The sequence below is a fragment of the Monodon monoceros genome, unplaced genomic scaffold (genome assembly GCF_005190385.1).
Source record: "Monodon monoceros isolate NGI ecotype Baffin Bay Population unplaced genomic scaffold, NGI_Narwhal_1 Super_Scaffold_7, whole genome shotgun sequence".
NCBI lineage: Eukaryota > Metazoa > Chordata > Mammalia > Artiodactyla > Monodontidae > Monodon > Monodon monoceros.
The window spans coordinates 29,500,318-29,522,431 of record NW_021703784.1 but is presented as its reverse complement, the minus strand read 5'-3'; the positions used below and the strand labels follow the sequence as shown (position 1 = coordinate 29,522,431).

At 34.7% G+C, this 22,114-nt stretch overlaps 1 protein-coding gene across 1 annotated transcript in view; it reads left to right on the top strand.

Annotated features, from left to right (window-relative positions):
• Positions 1-679: 679 nt before the first annotated feature.
• Positions 680-22,114, top strand: part of DYNC2H1 (dynein cytoplasmic 2 heavy chain 1) — a 364,114-nt gene continuing 342,679 nt past the window's right edge. The window contains exons 1-11 of the mRNA XM_029208148.1: positions 680-1,007; positions 5,744-5,914; positions 6,346-6,481; positions 13,570-13,688; positions 14,696-14,840; positions 15,596-15,828; positions 18,144-18,278; positions 18,384-18,497; positions 18,615-18,726; positions 19,063-19,187; positions 20,201-20,376. Coding sequence (XP_029063981.1) covers positions 813-1,007; positions 5,744-5,914; positions 6,346-6,481; positions 13,570-13,688; positions 14,696-14,840; positions 15,596-15,828; positions 18,144-18,278; positions 18,384-18,497; positions 18,615-18,726; positions 19,063-19,187; positions 20,201-20,376 — 1,661 coding nt within the window. The 5' untranslated portion in view covers positions 680-812. The remainder of the gene's footprint in view (positions 1,008-5,743; positions 5,915-6,345; positions 6,482-13,569; positions 13,689-14,695; positions 14,841-15,595; positions 15,829-18,143; positions 18,279-18,383; positions 18,498-18,614; positions 18,727-19,062; positions 19,188-20,200; positions 20,377-22,114) is intronic.

Genomic DNA, 22,114 nt, shown 5'->3' with positions numbered 1-22,114 from the left:
GTCTGTATTTCTTCAGCATTTGGTTATGCTTGTTATAAAACAAATTAACAAGTATCACTGCCTGTTTTGGTTAGTTTACAATATGGCTGTGTGTTCTGATAACGATTGTGATGAAAAATTGGTGAAATAATAACATTTTTCTGAAATAATAGGATAACAAAATTAAAATAATGGTGGGAAATTAACACAGAAACGAGCAGAGTAAGATGGAGAAAGTAAATTAACGTTGTATTGAACTCCTATTCTTTATTAGCCTTTTTAAAAAGCGGTGCTTAAGTAGTAATCTCTTAAAGTCCTCATTATAACCCAGATAGTATTTCCCTATTTTACAGATGTGGAACTTGACGTTGACAGAGTGGTTTGCTAACGAGTGAAGGGGAAGAGGGAGCACCAGAACCCCAGCCATCCTAAATCCTTGTCATACTGCTGCACTTGAAGACTAGAGGTATCTCTTCTAATTATGCGTTATAAGAAGTCAGTAGAAAGCATTAAAGGCAGATTTTGCGACCTGACACAAACTTGCCTGAATCCTTTGCAATCGAGGACCGCGGCGAGCAGCTAAGGAGCTCCTAAATGATCGATCCTCTCCGAGAGCTTTGCGTGCGCGTGCCCGAGATGGTAACGCCCACCGCACGCCGCCGTAGTGCTCCGTCGCCATAGCGACTGCCCGTGGCAACCGCAGAGCTCCGAAGGCCCGCAGGCGAGCTCCGGATTTGGGCCGAGTTCTCATCTTCTCTTTACTTCTGTCCCGACTGTTTTTTTCCTCCTTCCCTCTTTGCCGCCCTCCCTCCCCTTTCCCCTTCTCTAGAATCATGGCGGGCGGAACCGGGGACGTTCGGAAGCTTTTCATCTTTACTACTACTCAGAATTACTTTGGACTGGTGTCGGAATCCTGGGACCAGCCGCTGCTGTACAACAGTCCTGAAATCAACAACTTCTTGGACGACGGGAACCAGATGCTCCTCAGAGTGCAGCGATCCGACGTCGGAATTTCCTTTTCCAATGTGGTATGCTTCCCTGCACCCCTGCCCTGACCTCCCTTTACGTCCCCGGGCTCAGCCAGAAGGATGTCGGGTCCGTTTCTGCCTTCCTGTTTGGATCATCCTAGAGGGCCCAGTGCTGTCCCCGCTTGATGAGCTGCGCTGGCCTCGTGCTTCAGCCTGTAGTTTCCAAGCTTGGATCCCACCTGACCAAAGGAGGTTCCCAGTCCACGCACCTGAAGAGAACAATTCTAGTCTTTCTAGCTTTTTTTTTGTTTTGTTTTGTTTTATACTACAGATAGGTTATAACTAAAAATAAAATATTTACCTTATTTATTTAAACATTTTTTCTTTCTCCGCCCTTTTGAGGTTCTTTGAGGCAAATCCTAGTGTATCTTTTTTGGATTATATACGAGTTTAAATTTACTCTAGGGAAAGAATAGTTAGGAATTCAAATCTTTTAAGAAATAATAAGGCAGAAAGTTTAAATTCTTTTTGTTGTGCCACATATGATGTATTGATTTATTCATTATTATTTACTGCTGCCTCCACTGGCAAGATTGTTTAAGAAATGGTTGCATTTGCAACCAGGAGATACACACACACACACACACACACACACACACACACACACACACACATTCAGAGTAATACATAGAAAAAAAATTGCCTCACACATTACCCCTGCCTCACACTGAGCCCCTGCTCAGTAAATGGAGGAAAATTAACAAGTGATAGTCATATATTAAACCTTTTCCTCTTGTGTTCACGGGTGTCCCTAGGTCTAACAGAGTATTTGACGCACAGCAAGCACTGAATGCATTTTTTGTAGGATGATTGTATCATTCACCCTATTATGAATTTTTGTTCTTGGATTTCACTCAATTCTATTCAATCGATGTATTTTGAACTCAATATATGCAAGGCACTTTGCTAGGTTTGGTGAGTTTACAAAGATGTAAAAAGCATAGATAATCATAGCTAACGTTTATTTTCCCTTTACTCTCTGTCAGGTACTGTTCTAAGTACTTTGTGTGTTTTGGCTTATTTAATAGTCACAACAACACTATAAGATAGAAACTTTTTATTTCCATTTTGTGGCTGAGGAAAGTAAGGCACAAAGGTTACACCCTAAGCATTAACTACTCCACTTCTCTAATAGGTTAATATAATTCAGAACAGGACCCCCTGTGTCTGTCTTCTAGAGCCTCACTCCAGTGGCCTAGATTGACATATACTCAACAAGTTATAAAATCAGGGCACACAGTTGTAAATGCCACCGAAAGTTTAGATAGAGTGTAATGGGAAATTAAGATCCCACAAGCCGTGTGGCCAAAAACCAAACCAAACCAAACCAAAACAAACAAAAAAAGAAAATGGAAACTATAACTTTTAGTTAAGCTAGTAGAGTCCAACAGTATATTTTCTTTAGTCATACATCACACTGCAGATTTTTAGTCATATTTGAAAATGTTTTGTTATATCTTAAGTTGTACTTTAGATATCTAAGAATCAGCATGATTGAAGAAATTAGCAATTACTGAGTACCTACTATGGGTCTGGCATTGTCCTGGGTGCTGGGGATAAAGTTATGAACATGTCAGGGTTTATCTCCAAGGAGTAACATTGAAATGGACAAAAGTGGGCTAAACACATGCACACAGGTATATAATGTAACATAATTTTGGGTATTGATAAGTGCTGTTAATAAAAATAGAGTAATGTTAAAGTAGTGATGGGCATGGGGAGGGGAAGTGCATTAAAATAGGGAGAGAATACCTGTCTGAATTAGTGACCTTAGAAGTGAGATTTAAATGATGACTTGTAGGCAGATTTAGAGGAAGAGTTTTCTAAGGAAAAGAAATGATAAGTACCAAGGCCTTGAGCTGGGTCTTATCTTGGTTTTAAGGAGCTGGAAAAAAAATCCAGAGTCATTGCTGAAGTTTAATGAATAACCAAAGAATGTGAAAGTTACAGTATGGGCTGATCATTTAGGACCTTGTACACCATTTAGGTTGAAATAGGAAGTCGTTGGTAATCTTAAGCAAGAGAGAGATATGATCTGGTTTATGCTGTAGAATAGAGGTTGGCAAATTTTTTCTATAATGGGCCAGATAATAAATATTTTGGGCTTTGCAGGTCGTAAGGTCTCTGTCACAACTCCAGCTCTGCCATTGCCATGAGAAAGCAGCCATGACAATATGTGAATGAATGAGCTGCATTCCACTTTATTTATGGACACTGATACTTGAATTTCATATCATGAAATATTATTATTCTTTCGGTTTTTCAGAAAGTGTGGAAATAATTTTTAGCTTGTGGCCTGTACAAAACAGGCAGAAAGTTGTGGTATGCTGATCCCTGATTGATCCCAGTAGGTGATAGAGGTATTTTGCAACCTCAAAAAAGAACCAACTTTACACCTTAATAATTATCAAATTATAGTCAGTTAAGAGGAAATAGCAGTTGCCAATGATAGGGAAACTTGGAGGAGATGTGGCTAGGAGTGCTCATTCTCAGTTTTTCTTTACTCAGGGAATGATGAGCAGCTGTAGCCAACTTATCCTTTGCTTTAACTGTGACTTTGGCTAGGGCAAAGCTCATTGTCCTGATGGATGCCCCAGGATGGCTTGGACAGTGACTATAGATACTGTTTTCAAAGTATGATGTTAAAGGATGTATTTTCTGGGGCTTCCCTGGTGGCACAGTGGTTGAGGGTCCGCCTGCTGATGCAGGGGACACGGGTTCGTGCCCCGGTCCAGGAAGATCCCATATGCTGCGGAGCGGCTGGGCCCGTGAGCTATGGCCGCTGAGCCTGCGCGTCCGGAGCCTGTGCCCCGCAATGGGAGAGGCCACAACAGTGAGAGGCCCGTGTACCGCAAAAAAAAAAAAAAAAAAATGTATTTTCTGAATATTCTTTCTTCAGATAGGTGGGAGGAGGGAAGTTTAAGGGTATGGTCTATTTAATTACTAAGGAATGAATTTTTCAGATCTACTTATCTGCAGCTTGTTATTCTCGCTTGTAATTGGAATAAAATGATCATGCTAGCAATAGAATTCTAATGCGTGAAAATGAGAGTTTGAGAAAAGCAGCAATACTGAGTAAATGCCAATTCCTTCCTAGTGGCTAAAAAAATACAATGATTAGGATAAAAGAAAAGTAGCACAAAAGCTCACTCACCCTTTTTTTTTTTATTGGAGTATAGTTACTTTACAATGTTGTGTTTCTGCTGTGCAAGGAAGTGAATCAGCTATATGTATACCTATATCCCCTCCCTCTTGGACCTCCCTTCCACCACCGCACCCCCTCCATCCCACCCATCTAGGTGTCGAAGAGCACCGATCTGAGCTTCCTGTGCTTTATAGCATGTTCCCACTAGCTATTTTACACATGGTAGTGTATATGTCAACCCTAATCTCCCAATTTGTCCCACCCTCCCCCTCCACCCCGTGTCCACATGTCTGTTCTCTAAGTCTACGTCTCTTTTTCTGCCCTGCAAATAGGTTCGTCTGTACCATTTTTTTAGATTCCACATATATGTGTTAACGTACGATATTTGTTTTTCTCTTTCTGGCTTACTTCACTCTGTATGACAGACTCTAGGTCCATCCACATCTCTACAAATGGTCCAATTTCGTTCCTTTTTATGGCTGAGTAATATTCCATTGTATGTATGTACCATATCTTCTTTATCCATTCATCTGTCGTTGGACATTTAGGTTGTTTCCTTGTCCTGGCTATTGTAAATAGTGCTGCAGTGAACATTGGGGTATATGTGTCCTTTTGAATTATGGTTTTCTCAGGGTATATGCCCAGTAGTGAGATTGCTGGGTCACATGGTAGTTCTATTTTTAGTTTTTTAAGGAACCTCCATACTGTTCTCCTTAGTGGCTGTATCAATTTACATTCCCACCAACAGTGCCAGAGGGTTTTCTTTTCTCCACACCCTCTCTAGAATTTATTGTTTGTAGATTTTTTTTTTTTTTTTTTTTTTTGCGGTACGCGGGCCTCTCACTGTTGTGGCCTCTCCCGTTGCGGAGCACAGGCTCCGGACACGCAGGCTCAGCGGCCATGGCTCACCAGTCTAGCCACTCCGTGGCATGTGGGATCTTCCTGGACCGGGGCACAAGCCCGTGTCCCCTGCATCAGCAGGTGGACTCTCAACCACTGCGCCACCAGGGAAGCCCTGCTTGTAGATTTTTTGATGATAACCATTCTGACCAGTGTGAGGTGATAATCTAGTTATATGACAATTTAGTAAAAAGTTTGATCTCAAATACTTTAAGGAAAAAATGTTTGTTCACATAAAGATGATTTTAGGAGATGGACAACCTAAGTTTGTTTTGGTAGTTCTGAGTTTATATTGAACTTAGTTTCATGTAAGAGGGTAATTAGCATCCTTGTTATAGAGTTTCTGGAGTGAAGAAGTATACTACTCACCAGTGTGTACCTGGAGCACACAGCTTTGATCTGTAGTATTACTGAATCTGTCTGGAGTGGATGTTAACAATATTCATATAGTGCTTTTTGTTTATAAACCATTTTTCAAAGTAGCTTTATGATACAATCACATATAAGCGGGGATACATTTTTAAAACCCAGGTTTTTTTAAGAATTGGTTGTAATATACTATAATTATTTCTAAAGTATAGTTTTTCCAGGGGGTAAAATTACAGTAATATAACATTTTAGGGAAACATATAAATTTTCAAGTATTAACTTTATGAAAATAACATTAAAAATCATTTGTTTATCACTTTAGATTGATTTTGCCGACACAAAAGATAAAGTGCTGGTGTTTTTCAAACTGCGACCTGAAGTAATTACTGATCAGAATCTACATAAAAACATTCTTGTTTCATCTATGTTAGAATCACCTATAAATTCCCTTTACCAAGCAGTACGGCAAGTATTTGCGCCAATGTTGTTAAAGGTGAGTAAATTAAAGTAGCTTGTATGGTTGTTGTTTTTAGCCTAAGTATTTGGGTAAATGCTTTCATACACACAAACGTAAATATTTATTATTTTATTTACTGGTAATATCATTAGTATTTTAGTTTTTAAGTTAAAATATATTTTCTTTGTAATTAAAAAAAATTTTAATGTAGCCTTTATTGGAAAATAGAGAAATTGGAGAAAGATATAAAATGCAATCTACGTCAGCTCTTAAACTGCTGTAGTAAATGATCTTTATAAAGTTTTAACTGTTGAAAGGACTTTTTTCCCTCCCTTATGAGATGGAGGTAGTGTCAGGCTTTGAGTGAAACAGATATATTTGGACTCAGTTCTTTTGAAAGTGTTTTAGGAAACCAGTTTGATTGGCAAGATTTTGAACATTGTATGCTCTTGTCTGTTTTTATTTAGGATCAGGAATGGAGCAGAAACCTTGATCCCAAACTTCAGAATCTTTTGAGTGAACTAGAAGCAGGCTTGGGTATAGTTCTACGAAGATCAGATACTAACTTATCAAAACTGAAATTTAAGGAAGATGACACACGAGGTACTTACCCATAGTTTTGTCAAAGAAAATCAAAACAATTGCCTTATTAATACATTAGTAAATTAATATACTTCTTCAAAGATTTCTTTCCACACTTTGGATCTTCTCTGAGCTTGAGCTGCTTTTAAATAAATAGATTTACATATGGATTTGGAGAAGAGGAAGATGTGATCTTTAATAATGTGCAGTTCATGGAAATAGAAAGTATAGTTGATTCTCATTATTTGCAGTAGTTCTGTTCTATAAGGTCACTGTGAACACTCAATTAGTGAATACTGAAGCATTGCTCCTAGGGTCCCGTGAGCCTCTGGTCATGAGATTTTCACCAACTGCTCAATACATAACCTTGTTTTAGGCGCATTTGGTTTGGACACGTTATTTAATATATATTGTTGATGAATTGTCATTGAGCTTAAGGGCAACAGCACTGCAACTCTTGCCTGAATGAAGCTTATCTAACACAAGTATTTTCTCTGTAAGGGACTTCACAGTGTTCTTGTGCTAGGAACACTAGACAGCACTTCACAACCATGCTTGGGGGCCATTTTAAACAGCAAAATCACCAACAAAAAGCACAAAAATGTGAAAAACATGGCACTACATAGACTACAGAAAAGACATTTGTTTACAGTAGGTGATAGAAAATAAGAAAGCAGTGTTGCTTTGTTCATCCTTAGCTGGGAACATATGTGTTGGGCAACTCACATTTTTCACAGCTCTGTGCATGTCTGCAAATGACCACAAAAACATTGAGAGTATTGTATTGACTTTGGATACATATAAATGTTAACAAGTAGGTGACTTCATAAATCCAGAATCTGTGAATAATGAGGATTGATGCTAATTGTATATTTGTGAAGATAATAAGCCAATGACTTTTATTTTAAAATGTATTTTTTTCCTGAAGCTAATTGTAATTTTGTGGCTATAGATAAATTATCTCATAAGAACAATTAAGATGAAATGCATGACATACACAAATCATTAGTTTAAAATATTAGTTGTAGTTTTATACTTTGAATAGTAAAATAGATGCTTTTTGAATCTCATACAACCAGAAAGAATAGTGAATTTACTTCCAGCATGGGATTAAGCAACTAGAGGTTGCCTATTTCATTGGGAAAAATAAAACTATTTTAATTTGCTTATTTTTTCTTCCAGTTTTACTGAGATATAATTGACATACAGCACGTATAAGTTTAAGGTGTGTAGCATAGAGATTTGAGTTAAATACATCAAGCAATGATCATCACAATAAGTTTAGTGAACATCCATCACCTCATATGGATACAAAATTAAAGGAATAGAAAAAAAATCTTCTTTTCTTGTGATGAGAACTCTTAGGATTTACTCTCTTAACTTTCATATATAACATACAGCAGTGCTAATTATATTTATCATGTTGTATATTACATCCCTACTACTTATTTATCTTTTGGAAGTTGTACCTTTTGACCACCTCATACAATTCCCCTTCCTCCCATCCCCCACCTCTGGTAACTACAAGTCTGATTTATTTTTGTTTGTTTGTTTGTTTTTGACGTATAATTGACCTACAACAGTATGTTAATTCCTGTTACACAACATAGTGATTTGGTATTTCTGTACATTTCAAAATGATCACCATGATGAGTCTAGTTACAGTGTGTCACCATAGAAAGATATTGCATAGTTCTTGACTATATTCCCCACAGTATACATTTGATACCAGTGACTCCTTTATTTTGTAACTGGCAGTTACAAAATAAATCTTAATCTCCCTCACCTATTTCTTTCCTCCCCCACCCCCCTTCCCTCTGGTAACCACCTGTTTGTTCTCTATATCTGTAATTCTGCTTTTTTTTTTTTTTTTTTCAAATATTTCTCCTGCACAGTGGGCACAGCAGCTGTTGCTTGGACTTCTTCAGGAACTTGTAGTGGAAGCTGGGCATGGTGGGTGGGCACTGGTGAGCACATGGTGGCCCTACAGCTTGTACCTCACTCCAGCCACAAGCTGGGTTTGGCTTCTGGTGGTGCCAGATCTCTATAACTCTGCTTTTGTTTTATTTGTTCATTTGTTTTGTTTCTTAGATTCCACATATAAGTGAGATTATACAGCATTTGTCTTTCTCGGCCTGACTTATTTAACTTAGCATAACGTCATCTAGGTCCATCCATGTTGTCACAAATGGCAAGATTTCACTCTTTTTTATGGCTGAGTAATATTCCATATTATATATATATATATATATATATATATATATACACACACACACACACACCACACACACACACACACACATATATATATATATATATATACCCCACATCTTCTTTATCTCTTCATCTGTTGATGGGCACTTAGGTTTCTTCCATATCTTGGCTACTGTAAATAACGCTGCTATGAACATAGAAAAGCATATATCTTTTTTAATTAGTGTTTTTGTTTTTTTAAGATAAATGCCCAGAAGTGTAATTGCTGGATCATATGGTAGTTCTATTTTTAATTTTTTGAGTAATCTGCCTACTGTTTTCCATAGTGGCTGCTTTACTTTACCTTCCCACCAACAGTGCATGACGGTTGCACATCCTCACCAACACTTGTTATTTGTTGCCTTTTTGATAACAGTCATTGACAGTGTGAGGTGGTATCTCATTGTGGTTTTGATTTGTATTTTGCTGATGATTAGTGATGTTGAGCATTTTTCATGTGCCTGTTGACCATCTGTATGTGTCCTTTGGAGAAATGTTTATTCAGATCCTCTGCCTATTTTTTAATTGGGTTTTTTTTTTGATACAGAGTTGTATGAATTCTTTATATATTATAGATATTAACCCCTTATCTGATATATTGTTTGCAAATATCTTCTCCCATTCAGTAGGTGGCCTTTTCATTTTTTTGATAGTTTCCTTAGCTGTGCAAAAGCTTTTTAATTTTATGTAGTCCCATCTGTTTATTTTTACTTTTGTTTCCCTTGCCTGAGAAGCCAGATCCAAGAAAATATTACTAAGACCAGTGACATAGAGCATACTCCCTATGTTTTCTTCTAGAAGTTATGGTTTCAGGTCTTACATTTAAGTCTTTAATCCATTTTGAACTTAATTTTGTGTATGATGGGAGAGAAAAGTCCAGTTTAATTCTTTTGCATGTAGGTCCAGCTTTTCCAACACCATTTACTGAAGAGGCTGTCTTTTCCCCTTTGTATATTCTTGCTTCCTTTGTCATAGATTAATTGCCATAGGTGTGAGTTCATTTCTGGGGTCACTGTTCTTTCCATTGATATATGTATCTGTATTTGTACTAGTACCATACTGTTTTGATGACTGTAGCTTTGCAGTATAGTTTGAAATCAGGGAGCATGATAACTCCAGCTGTGTTATCCTTTCTCAAGATTGTTTTGGTTATTTGGTTTTTTTTTTTATGTTTCCAGACAAACTTTAGGATCATTTTTCCTAATTCTGTGAAAAATGCCATTGGTATTTTGTTAGGGATTGCATTGAATCTATGGATTGCCTCGGGTAGTATGCTCATTATAACATTATTAATTCTTCCAATCCATGAACGTGGTATATCCTTCCATTTGTTTGTGTTCAATTTTTTCATCAATGTCATACTTTTCTGCATACAGGCTTTTTACCTCGTCAGGTAGTTTTATTCCTAGGTATTTTATTCTTTTCGATGTGATTATAAATGGGATTTTTAAAAAATTTCTCTTTCTGATAGTTTGTTGTTAGTATATAGAAATACAACAGATTTCTGTGTATTAATTTTGTATCCTGAAATTTTACCAAATTCATTGATGAGCTCTAGTAGTTTTTTTGTGGCATCTTGAGGATTTTCTATGTATAGTATCATGTCACCTGCAAACAGTGACAGTTTTGCTTCTTCCTTTCCAATTTGGATTCCTTTTATTTTTTTTCTTGTCTGATTGCTGTGGCTAGGACCTCTAATACTGTGTTGAACAAAAGTGGTGAGAGTGGCCATCCTTGTCTTGTTCCTGATGTTAGAGGAGCTGCTTTCAGCTTTTCACCGTTGAGTATGATGTTAGCTGTGGGCTTATCATATATGTTATTATGTTGAGGTATGTTCCCTCTATATCCACTTTGTTGTTGAGAGTTTTTAATCATAAATGGATGCTGACTTTTGTCAAATTTTTTCTGTATCTATTGAGATGGTCATATGATTTTTATTCTTCAATTTGTTAATGTGGTATATCACATTGATTGATCTTTGGATTTGAATCATCCTTGCATCCCTGTGATAAAACCCACTTGATTGTGGTATATGAACCTTTAATGTATTGTTGAATTTGGTTTGCTAATATTTTGTTGAGGAATTTTGCATCTGTATTCATCAGTTCATCATATTGGCCTGTAATTTTCTTTTTTTGTGTGTGTGTGTGATATCTTTGGTTCTGATTTTAGGGAGATGCTGGCTTTGGAAAATGAGTATGGAAGCATATCTTCCTCTGCAGTTTTTGGGAATAATTTGAGTATGATAGGTGTTAACCCTTCTCTACATATTTGGTAGAATTCACCAAACCATGTGATGCGAAGCCATCTAGTTCTGGACTTCTGTTTTTTGGAGTTATTTTTTACAATTACTAGTAATGAAATGATTCAATTTCATTACTGGTAATTGGTCTACTCATATTTTCTATTTCTTCCTTGTTCAGTCTTGGGAAACTGTACATTTCTAGGGATTTGTCCTTTTCTTATAGGTTGTTCATTTTATCAGTGTATAATTTTTCTTAATAATATCTTATGATCCTTTCTATATCTGTGGTGTCAGCTGTAACTTCTTTTTATTGATTTGGGCCCTCTCTCTTTTTTTCTTGATGAGTGTGGCAAAGTTTGTCAGTGACGTTTAATTTTTCAAAGAACCAGCTCTTAGTTTCATTGATCTTTTCTATTTTTTCTTTTTTTTTTTAGTCTCTGTTTCATTTATTTCTGCTCTGATCTTTATGATTTCTTGCTTTCTGCTAACTTTTGGTTTTGCCTGTTCTTCTTTTTTCTAGTTCCTTTAGGTGTAAGGTTAAGTTGTTTATTTGAGATTTTTCTTATTTCATGAAGTAGGCTTGTATTGCTATAAACTTGACTCTTAGAATTGCTTTTGCTGCATCATGTAGATTTTAGATTGTTGTGTTTTTATTTTCATTTTTCTTCAGGTATTTTTTGATTTTTCCTCTGTGATCCATTGATTGTAGCATGTTATTTAGTCTCTACATATTTGTGTGGTTTTTGCAGTTTTTTCCTTCTAGTTGATTTCCAGTCTTAGAGCATTGTGGTCAGAAAAGATGCTTGATATGATTTCACTTTTCTTTAAATTTGCTGCATCTTATTTTTGTGGCCTAGCATGTGATCTGTCCTGGAGAATGTACCATGTGCATTTGAAATAAATGTATATTCTGCTGCTTGTGGATGGAATGTTCTATATATATATATATTAAGTTTATTTCATCTAATGTGTTGTTTAAGGCCATTGTTTCTTTATTGATTTTCTGTCTGGATGATCTGTCCATTGATGTAAGTGGGATGTTAAAGTTCCCTACTATGAATTTATTACTGTCAGTTTCTCCCTTTATGTCTATTAATATTTGCTTTATGTATTAGGTGCTCCTATGTTTGATGGATATATACTTACATTGTGTTATATCTTCTTAGATTGATCCCTTGATCAGTATGTAATATCATTCTTTATCATTTGTGAAAATCTTTTTTTTTTTTGACTGTAATTAGGCAAATTTACTTTATTCCAACTCAGATTTTCTTATAGAGATAATTTTCCACATAAATAAGAGTTAAAATCAGTGTTTTAATATTTTTTTAAAATCAAAAGTTAAAAGGGGGCTTCCCTGGTGGTGCAGTGGTTGAGAGTCTGCCTGCCAATGCAGGGGACATGGGTTTGTGCCCCGGTCTGGGAGGATCCCACATGCTGCAGAGCAGCTGGGCCTGTGAGCCATGGCTGCTGAGCCTGCATGTCCAGAGCCTGTGCTCTGCAACGGTAGAGGCCACAACAGTGAGAGGCCACGTACTGCAAAAAAACCCAAAAAAGTTAAAAGACATCAAGTATTCCTTTTGCAGTGTTTTTATTTATCCTTGTAGGGACGCTTTTTAGTAATTAATTGGACTATAAGAAAAGCCATACAGAAAGTTTGTACCACAGCATCATGTGTGATAGTCTTTAAAGTCTTTTTTTATCTGATGTAAGTGTTGCTTTTTGATTGCCATTTGCATGGAATACGTTTTCCCATCCCCTTTCAGTCTGAGTGTGGCTTTAGATCTGAAGCAGGTCTCTAGCAGGCAACATATATATGGGTTTTGTTTTTGTATCCATTCAGCCAATTTAAAGTAATTATTGATAAGTGTGTACTGATTGCCATTTTGTTAATTGTTTTGGGGTTGTTTTTGTAGTTTGTTTTTGTTCACAGAAATTGTAAAAATTATTTTCTGTGCATCCTTAAGAATACAGAAATGTGCAAAATCAGCAAATGAAACCAGTGACTTGCTGGCTTTTCATTTTCAAATGATTCTATTCTTTTTTTTTCTTCCTTCCTTCCTTTCTTTCTTTCTTTCTTCTTCTAGTTTTATTGAGATAATTGACATACAGCCCTGTGTAAGTTTAAAGTGTACAGTATAATGATTTGACTTATATACATCATGAAATGATATTCACAGTAAGTTTAGTGAACATCTATTATGTCATATAGATACAAAATTAAAGAAATAGAAACAAAAATTTTTTCCTTATGAGGAGAAATCTCAGCATTTATTCTCTTAAGAACTTTCATACATAACATAAAGCAGTATTAATTATATATATCATGTTGTACATTATATCTTTAGTACTCATTTATCTTATAACTAGTAGTTTGTTCCTTTTGAGCACCTTCATCCAATTCCCCCTCTCCCCACCCCCACCTCTGTTAACCAGCAATCTGATCTCTTTTTCTATGAGTTTATTTGTTTGTGAGATTTTGAAGTGTAACTGACTTACAAAACTATGTTAGTTCCTGTTGCACAATATAGTGTTTCAATATTTCTTTACATTTCAAAATGATCAGCATGATAACAGTTGATATTTCTAATTTTTCCTTCTCACTTTTTAGGTATTCTTACACCAAGTGATGAGTTCCAGTTTTGGATAGAACAAGCTCATCGTGGAAGTAAACAGATTAGTAAAGAAAGAGCCAGTTATTTTAAAGAATTATTTGAAACAGTTGCAAGAGTACGTGATTCATACATAGTTATATATCAGGTTTTGATAGAAGTACCTTAGCATTCAATTTTTACTAGATTTATCTCTGTTTTAAAATCATTACTTGATGGTTCTGGACAAAATATATTCTTCAGATGTAGCAGGGTTTACTTAAGATATGTATTTAAACTGAGTGCAACTTAGAAGTCCAAACTTTTAAAAAAGTTAAACTCTAATCTCTAGAAAATATTTTTCTCAAAAACATAATTACTTTCCTGCAGGTAGATAGGAAAAAAAACAGAAACCTCCTACTAACAGAGGTTTATCCTGTGCAGGTAATATGTTCTTTGGAAAAATTGTTTACTTTATTCAAATTAGCATTTTGGAGGAATCTGAAATATAAAAAGTCTTAGTTTGATACTTATTAGATTGATTATTCCTTGGTGTATCTATGGAGAGGTTAAATAAGTGACCATTTTGAGTGTTTTTTACAAAATCTATTCTTTTCAAAATAAATATTTTCAAAATAAATATTTAGTAATTTTTTATTCATTCCCAATATTATTTCATTAATATCATTTGAATGAAGTGTTTGAAATGGTTTAAAACTTTTTTCCTAGCAGTGATATACCATGTACTATGTTTGTATTATTGGTAACATTGTGCAACCCAGGAAATGAATCAATAAAGATATATGAGGTGAAATGGGTAGTGTACATATGGTGTTAAGGCCATTTCTATTAGATAAATAAAAGAAATGTCCCGAATTTAAAGGAAATTAGGCCAAGGGTAAAAATAAATTTATAGAGTTTATGTAATTCTTATTTTTCCTTCTGGCTTTCATGAAATTTATGTTTGTGAAGAAACTTATAGGGTATTTGTTTAAAGAAGTAATATATCATATGATAGAAGAAGAGGAGAAAATAATATGGCAGATATTAGAGATGTAGCGTTTGAAAAAGTCTGAGAACATTTTGACTATATTGCCCAAGGTACAAATATGATTATGTTTAAAAATGAATGCATTTTGGTTTTAGGAGTTTTATAACTTGGATGGTCTGTCCTTACTGGAAGTGGTTGACTTGGTGGAGACAACTCGGGATGTTGTAGATGATGTGTGGAGACAGACAGAACATGATCATTATCCTGAGTCACGAATGTTACATCTCTTAGATATTATAGGTACTAATAAAGAAATAAACTTTTGCAATTTTGGAAGCCTGAGTTATTTTGTTTTCTTTTTTTACCTAAAATGTTCCTGAATACAGTAATTGTTGCTTAAAGTAACTCTTAGAGCAAATCATATAGGATTATTTAAGTAGATATTTGTACATAGTTGGTTAATTTAAATCATAGTGTCAGATTCTTTGACTATAATATAACTAAATTAACATAGATTTTTCGTCACTATCTATGTATTAATTTAGACTTTATTTTGTAATGAACTGGAAAGTTTAATATACATTGGGTTATCTGTTGACATTAAAAATACATATACTTTTTGACCCAGAATATACCTTTCTCATTGTTATCCTAAGAAAATGTTAGACAAGTACATAAATGTGTATGTAAAAGGATATTTATTACAGCATTGTTTGTAAAATGAGACTAGAAACAAATAGCAATTGAGAATTGGTTATGTAATGCTATGTCCATACTGTGGGCTCTGCAGTCTTTAAAAAAATGTGTATATATTTCTATACTTCAAAGAAATGTGTGATATATTGAAAGATGCAGAAATACAAATATGTGTGTGTATGTGTGTTTTTAAAAAATATTTGTTATTAACAGTGCCCGTCTAAAGATGTGGATGTGGTATTTCTTAGATCCTTGGTTTGCTAATTTGTGTATTATTTTAATTTTGTAAAAAGCATATGTTTCATAATTATTTGATAAAAAGATATGTTCATTAAAAAGTTTGTTTTACGTGTTATTAGGTGGCTCCTTTGGAAGATTTGTTCAGAAAAAGTTGGGAACTTTGAACCTATGGGAAGATCCTTATTATCTTGTGAAGGAAAATATGAAAGCTGGGATTTCAATTTGTGAACAGTGGGTTATTGCCTGTAGTCATCTAACAGGTCAGGTGTGGCAGCGCTATGTACCTCATCCGTGGAAAAATGAAAAATATTTTCCTGAAACACTTGACAAACTTGGCAAACGCCTTGAAGAGGTATATTTGATTATTTGGATCTTTGTTTTAAGTGTGAAGTAGGTCCTCACTTGTTTGAGAATGTGTTTTATAATTAATAAGACCTACACATCTGATAGAACTTGTTTAGACTTTTGGGAGAGAATAAGAGGTAAAGTTCATATGAGATGACTTATGAAGTTGTGTGGTACAGTACCAGGTGCCCAGTGGGTACTAAGTGCTGGTTTCCACTTCCTTTCTTTTTTTTTGGTTTGTGGCTATTCAGTTTGTAAGTTGTGAACTTTTATTTTGTTCTTCTTTGTTGTAAAAAGACAGTCAACCCATTTGTCTAGGTATGGAAGCTCTCAGACTTTCTCTTGGCTATTGAAATTTTTACAAGCGGAGACAGCTTTTCAGGGAGTACTCAGTGGAAATATTTGAAACAGCTGCTTAATTTATGTAAGTTATGAGTTTCAGTATAGAACTTAGATGTTTAGCTTGAAGGGGCAGGCAAAATGAGAATATGTGAAGATTGCAAAGTGACTTTTTCCCTTTGGGCTTAAGGGAACCATTGTTCTTGGGGATTTTTTGTTGTATTTTTTTTTTGGCCATGCTGTCCAGTTTGGGGTATCTTATTAGTTCCCAGACTAGGGACTGAACCTAGGCCCAGGCAGTGAAACCACTGGACCAACAGGGAATTCCTGTTGTTGTGTTTTTAAACCTTTTCATTATGAGAAATTTCAAACACACACAAAAGTAACATAGTATAGTGGATGTCAGTGTATACATCACTCAGTTTCAGCAGCCACTGACAATGTTCAGTTCCTGTTCCATCTTTGTCTCCCCTGCTTTCCGTTTTTTTGCTGGAGTATTTTTAAAGCCAATCCAAGAAATCTTATACTTTTACCCTTAAAACATAATCATAATACCAATATCACCCCCAACAAAATGACAATAATTTCTTAATATCATTATGTATCTAATCAATATTCAAGTTTCCTGATTGTCTCAGAAATTTTTTTAGTTACTAAATGTTGGTTTACTTGAACCAGGTTGCTTCACAGGCAGTACTATATAGTTCTTATACATTAGAGGAGGCAGGTAATGTCTGGTTTTCCCACTTTCATGAGTTAAGTTTGATCTGTGGGTTCATGTATGATTAGCCTGATCCATCTGTTATAACGTTCTTCATCAGCTTTTTCTGAATGATTTATCATGAGGAGTTGGAAAATGATGATTTTCTAATTCTGTTGTTCTTTCTGCATTTATTAAGTGATGTTGGAAGAACTTGTCTTCATCAGTTTTTTAGTGACCCTGAAATATAGTTTGTATAGGAATGGTAGTATAGACAATTAGTTTTTATTTATCATTTTAGTACAATGAACAATAAGTTAGTATCAGTAAGTTCCATAGGCAATCAATGAAATGCTTTTTTAATAGTATCATTATGAACCTATGATTTTTTATATTTTATGAGTTTCAACCCATTGTAGTTTTTATCATAGTTATTATTACTGTATTCAAATTGTCCCATCGTTGGACAGTGAGTACCCCTTTACACTGGCTCTGTGTCATTTTTGACATGCATCCAGTATTTCTTTGATAACTTCCTTACATTCTGGCCCCTCAAAATGTACTGGCCCATCTACATTTTCTGTTTCATACCTGGAATTAGTCATTTCTCCAAAGGTCCTTGTTCTTATCAGTGGAAAATGGTATTTAGCAACAACAATCTGGTTGAGGAAGTGGTAAATGTTATTTAATTATCAATGCTTTTAGGCTGTCTCAGTAGACAGCATTGTTAAATTGGTACTTTTGTTTTTATCAAAATAAATCATGAGTTCTGATATTTTCAACTCAAATGGAAGATTATAGCATTTTTACTTAGCCTTTTGGATTACCTTTTGATGGTTGGTAGAAATTTTAAATACAAAATGAAATAAATTGTTTTCCAGCTGTTAATAGATTATACATAATGGAGTTGTTAACATATTGTTTCATTATTAGAAGTGCAATTTAAGGCAGAATAATGGAAATCAGAAATTTTTACTATAGTAAGGAGAGACTCTAAAACTTTACCTAAATGAGCTTTAAACATAGTTTAAAAATACTTAGATTTTATATATGTTAACTAGATTTGAGCACATTGATTGATAGTAGTGTGATGATACAGTATGTCTTTGAGTATCACTTTGATTATTGATGAGTAGTAATAACCAAGATTACAGTTCAGATTTATTGTTCATTTCAGAGAATCTAGGTTAAAGAAATTCTTGCCCAATATCTTTAGATTTTAGACTATTTGTGCTGATGTATTGATTTAAATAAATTTGTTGTTTTAATATTTTATGTTTTAGGTCTTGGCTCTTAGAACAATTCGTGAGAAACTTCTCTATTTTTCACCTGCCACTGATGAGAAAATCATATGCTTGGCTCGAGTATTTGAACCTTTTACTGGCCTGAATCCTGTGCAATATAATCCATATACTGAGGTTGAATATATATGTGTTTGTCTACATAATTTCCTGTTTGTGTTGTTCTTTTTAAAGGCCGATTTTAAAAATATTAAAGTCTAACAATATTGTTAATTTGTTTAGCCTTTATGGAAAGCTGCAGTGTCTCAATATGAAAAAATTATTGCGCCTGTGGAACAAAAAATAGCAGGAAAATTAAAAAATTATATTTCAGAAATTCAGGATAGTCCACAGCAGGTAAAATATTGAAATATTTAACTTCTAATATTTCCCTTAAGCTATTTGAGGAGATACTCATGTTTTTACCTAGTCGATTCACTTGGGATGAACATATACTTATTTGTTTCATATTAGCTTCTTCAAGCATTTCTGAAATATAAAGAGTTGGTGAAGCGTCCAACCATAAGCAAAGAATTGATGCTAGAAAGAGAAACTTTATTGGCAAGACTTATGGACTCAGTTAAAGGTAAAAGTGTATCAGAGATTATAGTGTTTGCTTGAAAAAATATTTTTGTAGATTGCTTTTTCCTTTGTTGTATACCACTTAGGATTAAGATATTATATTTTATGACATCTGTATGTTGAAGGTTAATTTACTATTTCTGTAATAAATGACAGGTTTCTTGAATTAACTGGTTATTTTCTTTCTCTCACTTGATGTGTGGTGAGGTCCCTGAGGGTAAAGGACCAACTGTTACTATTTTTCTATTCATAATATTTGACATAGTGTTTGGTACATGGAAGGCATTTAGGAAATCTTCACTGAATGTGTGTAATCATTTATTTGATTTAAATTTTATAGACTTTCGATTAGATTTTGAAAACCGATGCCGTGGAATTCCTGGTGATGCATCTGGACCACTTTCTGGCAAAAACCTTTCAGAAGTTGTCAATAATATAGTTTGGGTTCGTCAGTTGGAAATGAAGGTATTAGTTTTAATAAATGTTGAAGAATACTAATTGTAAAATGTGCTAAATTAATGTAGAAGGCACTCTAGAACTGTAGTGAAAACATTAAGAAAACATTCTCTGTTTTCCTTGCATTTTCATCTAATTTTCATGTGAAAATGTAGAACTCTGAAAAAGTGAAAAATATATAAATTTCAAAGGATTTTTTAATTCTTTGAAGTGTATCTGTAGAATTTTGGTACGTACAAAGTCTATCTGCAAGTGTGTTTATGTAAATACATCATCCTACGTTGAAAGGAAGTTAACGGAATGGTGAAAGGTAATTATGGTATTGCCTAACGTTGTGGCAGCAATTTATAGAATTAAAGGACTATTATTTTAATATTATCAAAGTTGATCTAAGAATCTTATGTGCTTACTAATTAGTATGTGGTACACTATCTTGCATTCGACTCATGTAATAAATATTAATTGGTTTTAATGTATGATTAAGAGCAAGCAAATATAGAGTGTTATAAAGGCTAGCATATTTGAGAGTTCTATTTATTCAAGTTTATATTTTGATGTTTTTTCTGTAATATTTTGCCTAAATTTGTTAGTCAGCTTTCCAAGTTGCGACAGTCTTCTTTGTATACTTGTGGAGGAAGGCATTTCTCTTCTTTAATTGGCATCCAAATTGGCCTAATTGTTGTTTGAGCTGTTAACCACAGCATTTAATAAAGGGCTCAAATTATTGCATAACATATTTAGGAGTATTGCTGAATTCTTGGAGTTTCACCTGAATTTCCCTTATTGTACCCTTCAAATTATGCCTTGTATGTGTTATCTTCTGTGTTGCTATTCTGAGGTTGTATAATTCAGAAGCAAAGTAGGGGTTGATATTCTTAAATTCACTGGCAAATCTTCTATTTTACTGTTTACAGATGAATGGGAAAATAATTTCTGAATCACAGAACAGAGAAGAGAGCTGATTTTATGCTAATTTTGTTAGAATTTAAATAATAAATATTCTTGTAATTTGGCTCTTTAAGGCAGATGATACTATCAAGATTGCAGAGGCTCTTTTATCTGACTTGTCAGGATTTCGATCTTTCCATCGAAGTGCTGAAGATCTCTTAGACCAGTTTAAACTATATGAACAAGAACAATTTGATGATTGGTCCAGGGATATTCAATCTGGCTTGTCTGATTCCCAATCTGGTTTGTGGTAAGTATAAGTATACTAAACAGTGAAATCTACACAAGAATCTTTTTTCTTGTGTTATTAATCCAAATGACAAGATGTAATTAATCATCTCTACTCCTCTCTCCTTTCTCCAAACTTGCTGATGCTTTTAGAATTTTTTTTTTGTTTAGTTTTTTTTTTTTTTTTTTGCGGTACGCAGGCCTTTCACCGTTGTGGCCTCTCCCACTGCGGAGCACAGGCCCCGGACGCGCAGGCTCAGTGGCCATGGCCCACGGGCCCAGCTGCCCCGTGGCATGTGGGATCCTCCCGGACTGGGGCACGAACCCATGTCCCCTGCATTGGCAGGCGAACTCGCAACCACTGCACCACCTGGGAAACCCTTGTTTAGGTTTTTTTTTTTGCGGTATGCGGGCCTCTCACTGTTGTGGCTTCTGCATTGGCAGGTGGACTCTCAACCACTGTGCCACCAGGGAAGCCAGTTTAGGTTTTGATGATCAACTTTTAAGTCATTAAGGTTGGAAACTTTGACTGCCTTCCTTTGGCTTCTCATATCTATTCCGCAGAACTGCAGATTCTTATTTTGGAATTAGGCTTTCATGCTCCCATGTTTTTTTGTTACTGGTATACATATGTTTTCCTACCTTTTTGCATTAATATTATATACCCCCCGTACATATTGTAAACTAAAATTTTGTTATTTTTAAGCTCCTTGAGATGAAGAATATTTCTTCATGTTGTCCAACATAATAAGGATTTGGTAAATATTTATTAAGCTATATTGAATGTAATTTAATAGGTTAACCTAATTATTCCAATGGGTATTTAAAATGGATGGCCTAGAAAAACCATTGTTTATTTGTTCAGGTCAACTTTCCCCATTATATTATTGTCTGTAATTTTAGAAACTTGCCATGTTTTAGTTTTTAGAAACTTGTTACTTTTTAAAAGTAACTTTGGTCATAATATGAAATTCTGTTTGTTTTCCCTGTACTGCTGCAATGAATAATTAGGCCAAAAGTGGTAGCTTCCTAAACTGAATGAATAATTTTTTTTCTTTTATCTTGCATTTTGGTTTTGGAAGAAGAATGAAAGAACCAAAGGTGATAAGGCATAATGATTATAACTTTATGTCATTTAACTCTTTCCCTTTCTACCCTGAACCTAAAATATTAGAGATGATCCACTGCCCCCCCCCCCCGCAAAAAAGTAAAGAGTTCTATAGTCAATTAATTTTGGAGAATTTGCACGTTTATCACTACGGCTCTGGTGGAGATCCACTGTGTAAGACAGAGTACCAAAAGGACTGAGATCTGCAGTCAAAAAAGCTGTTTAACTTTATTCAACCTATTTTTTTCCTCATTTGGTGATGAAACTTCTGACTCTCACTTTTTTTTGGGTAAAACCCATCATTGTTGCATAGAATCAAGAGTGTTTTGGAACATATTTCAGTATATGCTGGTATGTAGAAACTAATTGTGAATATTGGTTTCAAATAAAGGCAAAAAGTGTCACTGTTACAATTTTCTGATAGACTTTATCTTCTTATAGGACAGTTTGGGCTAAATTATTATTTTAAGACATTTTAAAGTATCTGCTTTTTATTATGCTTTGTTTTATGCATTATTAAGTAGGCTGAATAGATTTGTTCTTTGCTTTTCAGTAACTTTCTAAGACCTGCAAGTTCTCCTAATTGTGAAAGTGATTTGAAAGAAAGCATTATATAAACATGATCCTGAAAGAAGGGTCATGAAAACATAAT